The sequence below is a fragment of the Gekko japonicus genome, unplaced genomic scaffold (assembly GCF_001447785.1).
Source record: "Gekko japonicus isolate JY-2015 unplaced genomic scaffold, Gekko_japonicus_V1.1 scaffold576, whole genome shotgun sequence".
Lineage (NCBI taxonomy): Eukaryota > Metazoa > Chordata > Lepidosauria > Squamata > Gekkonidae > Gekko > Gekko japonicus.
The window spans coordinates 101848-115576 of record NW_015172022.1 but is presented as its reverse complement, the minus strand read 5'-3'; the positions used below and the strand labels follow the sequence as shown (position 1 = coordinate 115576).

Below are 13729 nucleotides of genomic sequence, written 5' to 3'. Positions count from 1 at the left end.
AACAGCTTATTATAAAACAAAATGAGTATTTACTCTGATGGATATATAAGATTTTACTCCAGCTAGAAACAGAAGATGAACAAGTGAAAAAATGTATTAATTAATTAATTGTGGAAGCAAAACTTTAAAGAACAGATATCTATGCAAGAATGGGAACGACTATAGGAAAAAGATATCAAATTTTAAGTCAGCCAGACATTAAGAGAAAACTGGTACAAAATGTTTTTTAAATGGTATATAACTCCAAAGGATATTGAGAAAGCAGATAAAAACTACAAAGAAAAATGCTGGAAATGTCAAGACATAGATGGAACCTTCTTTCATATGTGGTGGACTTGTAAAAAAGCAAAAAGTTATTGGAAAGAAATACACTGAAAAATGCAGAACATATTAAAGTTTAAATTCCCAGTGGAAGCCAAGAGCATGCTATTAGATGATCTGCCTAACAAATTACCAAAATTTTTAGAAGAGATATTGAAATACATGTTGACTGCAGCTATATCTATTTACTATTTATGCAGTAAAACGGAAACTAGATGTCTGTCCACATTTAGAAGAATGGGAAAATAAACTTGCTGAATATGCAGTAATGGCAAAATTAACAACCTGCTTGAGAAATAGGTCTATTATGAAATTTGAGGAGATATGGGGTGTGTATTATGTGTATTATGTGTCCTATGCTAGCAGGAGACAAATTTAGAATGAGAAGCAGTCTAAAATACTATATACAAATGTATGGTGATTAAAACCTGTCTTAAATGTAATATCTTGAATACAAATGGGTTCTTGATATGAAATATATAATAGACCTTCCTTTGCATCTTGATATATCGTTTAGTTGTTAAAGGTAGTGACAAAAACATGTAATATTGAATATGTAGTAATGATAAAACTAATGATGTAGTCAAAATAGATTAGTTATGAAATCTGAAACCTAAATGTAAGAAGTATTATATTTTATAGATAATACCTTAAAATTATAATGAAGGTGATATAAGGGAAAATATCTACTGTCTTATACATTTTTTACTACATGATTGTCCCTGACAGATGCAGTTATGTTGTATAACCCTTTTTTCCCCTTTCCCTTTTCTTTTCTGTATCCCACTATCTTTCTAAATTAAAAAAAAGTATACCCCATATATAAGCATGTAGTTATTTCTCGGTTCATATACAGATATGTAAGAACAGTGCAAATATTAAATCATTATTTACTCTTAATTCAAATACTTCCTCTCTATAAATACATTTTAACTCCTATGCCCACTGTACAGTCTTCAGAATATCCATGCACATTCAATTCCCCCCCCCCCTGAAAGAGAATTCAGGTGACTGTTTATCACCAAAATTACCAAGAACATGCACAAGATTGGATACCACTAGATGTGTTGTTTTGAGGGCTTTAATACAATCATGGAAACACATCTATGGAATGGAGAGGCTGCCAGTTGATGAGGTGGACGGTTAACTTGGTCAGCCTGTTATCATGCTTAACAAACAGAAGCAAAAAGCCAAAGCTATTTTAGAATTGTATTTGTATATTTCTCAAATTCAAGAAAATATTATCTAAAATTCAGTCCAATGTATATTGTGAAGGCTGAAACTATTGGATAGGTTTCAAAATTTATGGCCAGCCAGAAGTGGGGGAAAATTCAAGAAACCAAAATAAACAAACAAACAAAAAACCCAACAATCCTGGATACAAAAAGATACTGTTGAGGTTGGATTGTGGTTAATACAAAATGTTGAGCTGTTAGGGTAGGCTAGCTGACATTTGAGAAAGTACAAACACTCCAGAGTTCTCCATTGTGGCTGATTTAGCTTAGACCAGTGTGGAGAATACATGGCTGTATGTTTCTTGTTCAACAGTGGAAAAAATAAACAGTGCCAAAAGTTAATACCCAATAACATACATTTTAACTGAAGTATGTTTTTACAGGTTAACATATATGAGGCAATTTAGTACCATGTCATGTATGAGAAATCAGATATTTTTTGACAATGGATAGTGCAAGACTTAAAGACCCAGGATAACTTCATTTTCAGAGGCTGAAGGAACTAAAGGGGATATCCTTACAAAACACACAGTATTCCAGCCCAGGCTTCTCCTCTGCTAGGGCAAATTCAGACACGAAATTAGCTTTAAATTTGTGAGTATAACTTGTTACATAAAATCATCATCTGGATGTGAACAGACAACATTTCTTCTTTAGCGTTAATTTTGGACTTCTGTGTAGAAACCTACCCGATTAACACAAAGCATCACTAGCAAGCAATTAGCCACAAATCTTAGTGATCTGACTGGATCTATGAAGACTCAAGAGTAGAGGACACAGTAACACAATACAAAAGTGGGCCACCCTGCTCTCCTTCTCTGAGTGCTAAAGTTTAAAGAGGTGTAAGAATTTAGTAATCCCTGATAAATGGGCATCAGAATAAGCCCTCCAAGGGAAGTATGGCCCAAGTTCTTTCATAGCATGGCTAGCTGGAGATGATGTCAATTACCTGATGCTGCAGTCTCCCCCGCCCCCGCCCCCCCACATCACCATGCACAGATCAAGCATCAGGGACAACAATCATTTCACAGATTTATGCTGAATCTCTATGCACGGCCTCAGCATCTGTCAGCCTGTCAAAAGACATCTACAGCCACACTCTGCTCATGTTGAGACACCTGTCCTTTCCCTTCTCCGTTTGCATGGTTCTAAACTATAATCAGCACACCACTGAAAGAAAGAACACCTCCCTCCAGCCAGATTGTTGCAGCACTTGTTGCACTATGTGGGTTTCTTAGTACAACATCAATAAATGGCCACTTGTAGAGGAACCACCTTTGTGAAAGGAAACAACAGAGTTTGGGGCTCCCCTGCCCCCCTTTTCTTCCAGATATTATAGGCTTGCAGTGCAATCCTAAATCGTGACACCTTTCTAAGCCCATTGACATCAATGGTTTTAGAACTCCGGTTAGGATTGCACTGTTGCTATAGTCCAAGAAGGAAAACTATAATATAGAGGAGAATAAGATGGAACAAAGCAGAAATATAAACTCAGAAAGAAAGAAAAAATTAGAAGAAATCCCTTTGTAAGGATAGTATGTATTGTTATGAACATTAAGAAGAAAAAGCATTCATTATAAGTGTTCTAGCAATTTTTCCATTCATATGGAAATATTGTGAAAGGGCAATTAAGGTGACTGACAATACAGGATAATTAATTTTGTTCAGATTGGACAGTTGGAAAAACACAAAATGTCTCTTTCATTTCATATTCTTGAATTCTGTATAAATATGAACTGTACTACGGAGTACAGGTTTATAAGGATGCCCTTTGTGTTATAATGGTGCTATGAACACAGATGGGTGTGTGTGTTTCTAAGTACCATTGAAGCAAATTCTTACTTTGAAGTGCCACCCATGGAAATCTATGCAGAAAGGTGGGCTCACTAATCTTCATCTGCATGCCTGTCTGCATCTCATTGTTCATTACTTTCCTACGGCTGCATCATTTCATGTTACCACTGATCTGCCCTGGCATGTTGCACCAGGTGGCACCAGGAGGATTCATTAAAATAGAACACTGGCATTTGCAGATGGCCAGGCAAATGAATTCTCAGGAAAACATATAGGGAAATAGCTTTTAGATTCAAACACACTGTGACCTACTTTTTCTGCTTAATGGTTGGACAAAACCAATCGTAATCTTTGACAAAATAATATTGTTTGTTGCAGGATATGCCAAGAGAAGGAGGTGCATATCTGTGAATGCTACTGACTGAAGAAATAGTACCAGCCAAAGACCTGGTCCAGTAGCTTTCAGTGCTGAGTGCTTAATAGCAAACTATGTTTGACATATATGTTCCAAAATCAAACTAATGGATGGAAAAAATGGAAGACTATGGTATATATACACTAGACACTTCAACTGGTTTAAATGTCATCCCCTCTCCCTGTGGAACCACAATTCTGTGAAGGGTGCTAGGGATGTCTAACAAAATGCTTAGGACCCTCATCAAACTGCTATTCCCAGAATTCCTTGAGGGATAACATAATAGTTAAACTGGTTAGAAAATCGGTATGTGTTTGTTGTGTAGATTTACCTTATGTCTTCCATGTACCATGTAACATACCACAAATACTAAAGACATTCCCTCACAATTCAAATAATACATTGGTTGCTTTCAATGTGATTTGTTCATGCTAAAAAGTAAAAGGAATAGCTTAGCAGAGTTATGGTTATGTTTATTTGCAAATATTGATGTTATTTTCCCAAATTAACAATTTAATAGCATTAGCAGATTTTTTTTTAACATTATACTTTCCTGTGATATTTGAGTCCTCTATCCCGAGCCATTTATTGAGAGTGTTTAAAATGATTTTTTAAGACATCACCTGATCAAAAGTTGATACCTGACTTTGGAGTATGAGAATCATAAAGTTGCTTACGGTCTATCTGGTCTGCAAACACTTCCCCATAGATCATCCAGTATGGCATGTAAAAAATGTTCTTTGCCAATTTCCATGAAGGCTCTTCATTGGGAAAAAGAATTGCCTGCCTTGCAACACCAAAGCTCATCAGAATCACCAGCATAATAATGACAAAATACATCATGTCTATCATCTGAAAGTGGAAAAAAGAGAAATATTTTGGCTCTTTTATCCTGCGAAGTTAATGAAAATGTTTGTAAAGATTATCCAGACAGCCTGGTCATAGTGAGTTGCTATTGCTGCAGTAATGTAAACAAGTAACTTGGCTTGCTGTGGCTATTTTCTCTCAAACACCTATTGCACACTTGAGACTGGTCCAGGTTTGCTGTTGACCTTTCCATGATCCAAATAGCTCTTCTGACATCTTGCTGTATTACTGTTGGGCAGTCTCTTATTCTTGCAATCCCTTTCATAAGAATGCACTTTATTTATTTACATTGCTTACAGTCCTCCTTTCTTACTGAGACTCAATAGAAGTAACTATTTTGCAGAATTCTACATAGGTTACCATATGCCCTTTATCTCACAATTAACATTATGTATAGCCTAAGAGAGCAGTGGAAATTGCAAGCTGCATAGGGTTGCCAGGTCTGGGTTGGAAAATACCTGGAGACTTTGGCGGTGGATCCAGGAGAGGACGGGGGTTGGGGAGGGGAGGGGCCTCAGCATAGTACAATGCTATACAGTCCACCCTTCAAAGCAGCCATTTTCTCCAGGGAGCTGATCTCTGTCAGCTGAAGATGAGCTGTAAAAGCGGGAGATCCCCAGGCCCCACCTGGAGGCTGGCAACCCTAAAGCTGCATCAAATACTTCTTCCAAGGAATGCTTATGGACAGTTAATGCCCCCCTCTATTACTTTTTTAATGAATTCAAAGGTTGAAATTATTTTGGACAAAAGAACAGGAAATCTACTGGTTTGATTTATTCTGACCTATCTTACATTTAGAGACATTCTACCAAATGAACCAGCCACTTTTGATTTCCGTACTTGTACTGAGGTTAGTGTCAAGTGTGGTTCTAAATTCAGTATCCAAAGAAAAGAACAACATGGTCTTTTCACATAAAAATATACAAGGCCAGTGATGACTTACCCATGTGAAGAAGCCATCTTATCACTAATACCACAGATTTTTATTCATATTATACCAACAGCCAGAGTGTTGTTTTTTTAATGGAAACAGTTCATACATTCAGCTATGAGTTATTAGCTGGAGAGAGGCTGTGGATCTGTTGTAGAGCACATACTTTGCTGGCATCTCCAGTTAAAGGATGGCAGATGTTTGGAAAGATCTTTCTTTGTTCAGGACACCGGAATGCTGCTGCCACTCAAGGAATCAGTCGGAGAAGACAATACTAAACTAGATGAGCCAGTGGACTGACTTCATTATAAGGTAGCTTTGTAAATTTGGGTGTTGTTATGTGAAATTAAGAAGTGTACACGCATGTTGCTGTATATTTTAAGATGAAGCCCCCAAATTACTTATTACTTTGAAGCAATTCTGATGGGAATTCATCACTCTTTCTCCAAAGCAGTTGGAAGATTCAAATACAATAGTCTGTTCACATGATATATTTACACCAACTTATGGGCTCATGTAACATGCCATTTTTTAATCAGTGGAAGACAGATGTAGATTTGCTTCATTTACAGTGCGATCCTATGCAGAGTTACACCTTTCTAAGCCCACTGTCTTCAGTGGACTTAAATGGGTATAACTGCATAGGATTGTACTGTTATTAATTTTTACTTCTCACCCCATTCCAAAGCTAAGGAAGGGCAACAAGCTAAAGTATAAAACCCCTTAAGATGTTGCCAGTTCAGTGGAGCAACCTTCTCATCAGGGCTGCTTCAATCACCTTCCACCTATTCTCATTTCTCAAAGTCAAGGGTCCTAAATCTTGTTGAAACTGTGGGCAGTTTTGGAATTTTAGAAATAGGTAGCCAGCCCCACAGCAAAATGACTGCCATGTGCGTGGGGGTACCAATCGCAAAATGGCGGTCTATGGGCTTAGACCAATCAGAAAAAGTAGGGAGTTTCCACAGAATGTTAGCAGGTGCCAAGCCAATCATCCTCCTGTGATGGAATGAAGCAGTTGTTTCAAAATGGGTCTTCTCCCTGCAGACATAAAGTTGATGCCTTCTGGGCACCTCCTACTACACCAAAGTGGAGGAAAGCCAGGACTCACACTCTGCTTTGAGAGAGAGAGAGATGTTCTTGGGGGAAAAGCAAGTGGGCAACAAGAAACCAATCAGTGGGCTCAGTGGGCACAATGTTAGTAACCACTCTTCTGAGTGTCATTTTCTTCAAGCCTTTATTGGGCTTTAATGTTTCTCAAAAATGTATTCAAACACCATCTGGGCTTTTAAGAGATCTGGGTACAGTGTAACAAAAAAGTAGTAATATATATATAGTCTATAGTTTTTATCCTGAAGTGGGAGGGAAGGGAAAATAATAATAATGATGATGATGATGATGATGATTAAAACCCCCAAAACATGGCAGGGGAGCAGTACAAAAGATTTGCTGTTGAAAACATCTCTCTCTGCAGATGCTTGAGGTACCCCTTTCCCATCTTGCTAAAAGAAAGTGAAGACAGTGTGGAGGAAGATGTGGGAAATGCTCATGTCTTCTTCTGGTGGCCAACGGTGAGAATTTTGCACTGCCAAGAGGCAGGTTTACTGTTTTAATCTCTGAGGTTGCATGAAGTGAGCAACACCTATTGCTTCAGTGTTAACATGCAAGACAAACAGGAAGGATGGGACACTTTTCTTACCATTTTCCCAATCATCATTACATATGGCCCCAAATACTTGTTCACCCCGAAGATGTCTAGCAATCGGATATACCAGTAAATGATGTTGACACAGTATATCACACGGCCATCACTCCTGAGTGGCAGATCCTGGAGGCGAAGTACCATACCCACAGAGAACAGGAGAATGGCAATGAGATCGGTAACGTTCCAATACTCTTGAAGCCACACTTTCACCTTCTGCAGCAGCTTCCCAGGTTCTGACATTAATATCTAGAGAACATGAAAGAGGATGCAGGGATAGACTTGCTACTTTACTTTAACCCCCAAAGGGGGAAACATGGCAGGTATTTATATACTACATAAGCTAAAACCAAATTTAAGAAACTGCTGGCGTGATTCAGCATTTACACATGGGAAGCACAACTGCATAGCTACACCTTGGCCTCCAAAATATTTCAGCATATGAGGGGCACCCATTAAAGCCCATAGAGGTCTGCTTCTCAACCTGGGGCAGAATAGGAAGGGCCAGTAAGAGCGGTAGTCTTTTGGATTCTAGGGAAACACATTCAGCTGGGCCCTTCCTGTCCCCCCTCCCCCCCAGCCTATGAGATGCTTCATTGCTTGTTCATAATTGACATGAGGGTTGATATGTTCTTTTTACTTGTCCCTCAGAAAGCATACTCTCTGGGGCTTTCTTGCAACCTTGCTCTGTCTAAAGTAATGCTCCAGCTGCTGGAGCCAGCTACAATGTGACGTGGTCATAACATAGTTCTTTATTTCTATTCCACTAAGGGGCTCTGTGCATATATTGTCCATGCAAATTGTATCAAGGCAGACACAAGCTACTGTTGACAACCTGTAGTATACTTGTCTGTTCTTGGAATTTACAGTGTACTTGGGTATTTCATACTACACTCTTTGCGTGACTTTTGCAAGGTTGGACAGTGTTATAATACTCTTACATACATACATAAACCTTTATTGGCATAACACAGCAACAAGAAGGGCAGTGAAACAATTAGAAAAATAAATAAACAAATTAATAATAATACTCTACAATTAATTCTGATTGCTTTCTGATCTAGCCAAGTGACCTTTCCCCCTACTAAATGCATAAGGTGTTTTAAAAAGTGGGTCAGACTTTAGTTTTGCATTTCTTTTTAGAGACTGATTTGGTGCTTAAACATTGCTATTAACATCTGTACTCTGAAACTGGAAAATATATTATTGTATTAATTAAGCCTCTCTTCTGTTTGTAGATCACTCTGGGGACAGACTGTGATTAGCATTAATCTGGCCTGGAACGTTTTGGAGGATGTTTGACTGGAACCACATTATAGATCTTCATCTGGATTCTAAGAAGACAAACTAGCCTGAAGAAATAACTGCAGTATAAATTTTGGAGTCATTTTCTGTGAATACTCTAGCCTATACTGATTTTTTATAGTTCAACAAACAATTTATCAAGAATTATTTATGAGTGGAAATAAAATAAAGACACAACAACTTAGCTGAAAAGACTTCTCTGGAAAATGTAAACATCCATATTACTAGACATCCTTTCAGTTAGATAACTTTCTTCAAAACCTATATTATCAATGACAAAGAGCCCCCTTGTGGTTGTTGTGAATATTGTTCTCCTTACTTTTCATTACTGTATACATACAGCTCACTTTTATATATTCCTATATCCCTATATTATGAGCAAACTATTTCCCTCCTAAGATCATACTTGGTTCATTCTCAGGTTTGGGTGATGTATTCCTCCTACACCTCCCTCTCCTTTTTGTACATGAAGCAGAGATTGAAAAGTTCCAAGTTCAGGAAGCCTTTGATTGAATTAGCAAGTTTAACAAATTGGGGTTGATTTCATAACTGTAAATTGCAGTTTAATGGTTTGTGAGCATGAAACAAACTTCAGTTTGTCAAAGTGCATGAATTTAGATGCCAAATCAAGCTAACATTAGATAAAAACCTGCCATTATAGCAACCCAGCAGTTTTAATACTTGGATGTGGAAAATCCAAATGATATTTTAATTTGGGAAGCGGGGGAATATCACTTTTAAAAACCAGGTCATGAATATACAGTATTAAAATTTTACTCTTGCATTATTTTAAAAAAAGAAAAATACATTTTTTGATAAATTTAAAACAACATATAAATATTTTGGGGAAAAGAGAACATGAGAAAGCATTTCTATTTTCATGCCTTTCACAATAATATTACCTCTCTCATCTTCTCTATCCCCATTGTAAAAATATATGAGATCACTATCCACTCCTGTGTGGAAGGCCAGCGATCCATCTTCACCAACACAATATAGTTGAACAGCATCAGGTACCCAATGTATGCCATCTGCAAAGAAATAAACTTAGTTTTTCTGCTGGTCATATCAGTTTTCCCAAACCTAGTCAAATCATTTGCATTAAAAGATCATATTTGAGCAAGAAGGTTAACATTCTGGGCCATCAGTTCCTTGAGAGTTCTGATGCATCCTGCTAAAGATGTGCACAGTTCCTTGAGGGGTGGGAGTTCTGATGCATCCTGCTAAAGATGTGTACTCAGATATATCTGGTCCAAATACATAACTGGAAAAAAACTCTCATTAGTATTTTTCAGGTATATTGGGGTATCCAAAGGGATATTTGAGATTCTCAGAATACTGATGATCAGCTCCAGAATATTTCCAGATATTCCATTTGATAGGTTTCCAGTCAAATGGGAGGGAGGGTGAGGGAGGCAGAGGGAGGCAGCTCTCCCAGCCAATGGGATCAAACATTAGGGGAGCACTAGAACTCTCTGCCCAATCACGCTAATTCTCTCACAGCCCTCCATGGGTCTCTGAGCATGGGCAAAGAGGGTAAACAGCAGGCCTGGCTGCAGCTCCCACATCCAGTTTCAGGGCTGGATGTTTTGGAGTGCTGCATGCTTCTGCTGCTCTGTCCTGTCTGAGCCTTGGGTTAATTCTGCTGTCTGCAGCTGCCTTCCTGTCTTCTTGTTCATGTCCAGGACTGGTTTGCTCACAGTGTACTTTGCTTTTAAAACATTATTTAAAAATATATTTTTTTGTTTTGTTTTTGCCTGTAGGACTGTATTTGGAGGGAGGAACTTTTGTTTTCCTTCTGGTTCTTTTAAAAATAGAATTTCCCTTGGTTTAGTTTTGCACTTCTTAAAAGGGTTTTAAAAGCTTGTGCTTTTGTGCCTGCTCGAAACCTCTCACCAAGCAGAGCCAGTTTGGTGTAGTGGTTAAGTGCGTGGACTCTAATCTGGGAGAACCGGGTTTGATTCCCCACTCCTCCACTTGCACCTGGCTGGACGACCTTGGGCAAGCCGTAGTTCTGATAAGAGCTGTTCTTGAAAAAGAGCAGTTTCTGTCAAGAGCTCTCTCAGCCCCACCTACCTCACAAGGTGTCTGTTGTGGGGAGGGGAAGGGAAAGGAGTTTGTAAGCCCCTCTGAGACACCTTTGGGTAGTGAAGGGCGGGGTATAAATCCAATCTCCTCGTCTTCTTCTCCTTGTTGTTGGTGACCCTGGGTGACCCATACATCAAAGGCAGCCTTGTCAAGTATGTTGTCCAGCTCATTTGCTGGAGAGATGAGCTCTCTCAGTGGGTGCGGCCAAGAGGGGCATGCTGCTTCCAGGAAAATATGAGGAGGGGGAAACAGATCTGCTTATCTCCCCACTCCCACCTTTCTGAGCAGGGTTCTCCCTCATAGCCACTCCTGGGATAGCCCTGATGATGGAGGCCATCAAGGAGATAGTTGGTGCCAGTGGGAACATGAGGCACACAAGCCAGGCTTCTGCAAATGCAATGGTAAGGGATGATCTCTCTGAGCCCTATGAGTCATCTACCACTGATCCATTGAGCTACTGGGCCATGAATGAGATGGTCTGGCCAGACCTTTCTTTTGTGGCTCAGAAGCTCCTCCCATGCCCTCCAATGAGCATGCAGAGCAATGCTCCCTCTAAGCTACTGAGTCTTGTGAACAAAAATTCTACTCTGTGGGCTACTGGCATTCAAGTTGCGAGCAAGCAATTTGGCTACTGCATAAATTAGTTTGCTCTGGAACCACTCTTTCTGAGCTAAGACAAACAATGTGTGAGCTGGAGGTTAAAAAAATGTGAGCTAGCTCACACTAACTCAGCTTAGAGGGAACACTGATGCAGAGTGAGCATATTTTTTCCCCAGAGGGGCGTCATTTTCAGCTTGTACCTCTCATCTCTCTCCTGTGGAGAACTGAGCAATCGGTCTTCGTGAAGATCAATTTGTTGCTTTTGAACTACCCAATCCTGGACTTTGTGAGTGAGTGAAGTGAGCATGTGTCTTATCCTCTCAGTCTGTATTGGGGAGTTCAGGAAAAATTCTCTTCCCAAAACTTAAAACTCAGTAGTAAAGAGAAATGCTAGGGAGATTATCCAATTTAATTGATCCTATATAAAAGCCACGTTACAAATTGGGTTCTTAATTTTTTTTTTTTACAAACCAACCCTCAACTCAATCCTTGTTTCTGTGCAACACGTAGGGTTGTTGTTGGGGTTTAGCACCTTTCAGCCCAGTTCTATGCAGAAAATGAATATGGTGCCAAAATGTTCCTGCCAGGGTCATAAAGAATAAAACCCACAAATATAATTTGAACAAGAGATATTAGGAAAATACACGAGTATTTCAATTAAAACAAGCAGATTCCACAAAAGCACCTAAAATGAAACTCCTGCATGCTGTATTAATGCTGTTTCTTCTTTAGAGGGGTGGGAGGGAACAGGAGCGCCAGTAATGAAGGGCAGCTGCAGTTCTTGAGGCTCCTCCTGTGAGGCAGTGATGGTATAGGCTGCAGAATGCAGAAAGAGGAGAACATGGGTACCCAAAAACCTCTTCCTCCTGCTTTCTGAGGCCTTCTTTGTGTGTGTGTGTGTCTTGCCAGGTGTTGCTGGCTGCTTTGGTACTGGCTTGTCAGGTTCGTTTATCTTAGATTCTCTGGTCTGACATTTGTTGTGTTGGGCTTGGTACTGCTTGGCTTCTGTGGTTTGACATTGGTTCTGTTGGGCTTGCAATAGTGTCCCTTGCTTAAGTTGGTGTGGCTTGTGTTTGCTGGTTTGACATTGGTTGTGGTGGGCTTGCTATACTGGCTTGTTGTTCTGCTGGTATTTGCTGGTTTGACATTGGTTCTGTTGGGCTTGTTGGTTCTGTTTGCATCTGGAGGCTTTTGGCAGTGGTTTCTCTTGTGTGTTTGGCTGTTGGCTTCTTTGCCCTGGAGAAAGCATGGAGCCCAGGAAATAATGAAGGAAAGCAGAATGGTTGGGGGCACTTCATTCAGGGGCTCATGGAATTGTATCCTATGATTTAATTTGGTTGAAACTTGGGGATTCCTTACTGGACATGTAGGAATAGCTCTTTTGCAGTTTCAGTGTCATTTTCTTGCAATACAATAGCTCCCCAGAAAGTATCCTCCCATAGGCAATAATGGAACCCCACTTACTGGACATGTAGGAATAGCTCTCTTGCAGTTTCAGTGTCATTTTCTTGCAATACAATCACTCTAGCTCCCCAGAAAGAATCCTCCCATAGGCAATAATGGAACCCCAAAATTTTAGAATCCCCCCAAAATGGTATTAGGGATCTGCACAATACAGAATACCAGTATGGAAACCATTTCCAAAATCCAAATTATAAAAATAACATCCCCTCCTTAAGTGCACATCCCTCCATTCCACAATCCATTCCAATGGAGGAAGCTCTTTTTCTGTGCTGGGGATCATGTACACCTGCAGTCCACTGAAGTGATAGTTAACAGGTAATTTGACTCGGAGGTCTGTCAGAGTGCTTATGGAGTGCAAATATCGGAGCTGATTTTTCACTAAGAGTTACAAACAGGGAAGCCAGTTTGTTGAGCTACCCTTTTATTCCCTCCCATTATGTTGGCAGGAACTGGAGTAAACATCCCACTAGTTCCTAGTTACTACCCAGTAACATACAGAGGGGCTCAAATTCTTCTGCAAACCACCTACAATCATCAACTTGTGCATAGTTAGACATTCAAACACTGCATGGCCTTATCAATGTAAACATATGAATGAAGAGGCATATGCAAAGTTTTGCCACTAAACAAATGACAAAATAATAGTTCCCCCTTACAGTGTAGAACCAAAATTTAACAATTGGTGCATTGTAGAATTCATAGATCTTCCGTCCAAAGGGGATCAATCTATGCCTGCTGTGAACTTCCTCTTCCTCCTTCTTTCGTGAGGACTCTCCATTGCCACGTCCCAGCATTGCCTAAAGTGAAAAAGAATAGATGCTGGTATAGTTGATTAACTGCAAATTGCCATTTCAGTTTAACTGGACCCAGCAAAGACAAATATGGAATCAATGAGCTGGAAGCCTTATAAGCTATCCAGTGCGACCCCCTGGTCAACTTAGGAAACATAGAGCTTCTCTGACAGCTGCAAATGGAAGACTGCAGCAAGGGAAAGCCCCCCCCCCCCACAA

The 13729-nt window shown here is 39.7% G+C and overlaps 1 protein-coding gene across 1 annotated transcript in view; it reads right to left on the bottom strand.

The window, feature by feature from the left end:
* The window catches only part of TRPM3 (transient receptor potential cation channel, subfamily M, member 3), a gene marked incomplete at its 5' end in the record, with an annotated part of 125436 nt that overhangs the window by 29477 nt on the left and 82230 nt on the right, over positions 1 to 13729 (bottom strand). Inside the window, 3 exons of the mRNA XM_015420511.1 lie at positions 4407 to 4617; positions 7260 to 7511; positions 9470 to 9598. Of these exons, the coding sequence (XP_015275997.1) occupies positions 4407 to 4617; positions 7260 to 7511; positions 9470 to 9598 (592 nt within the window). The remainder of the gene's footprint in view (positions 1 to 4406; positions 4618 to 7259; positions 7512 to 9469; positions 9599 to 13729) is intronic.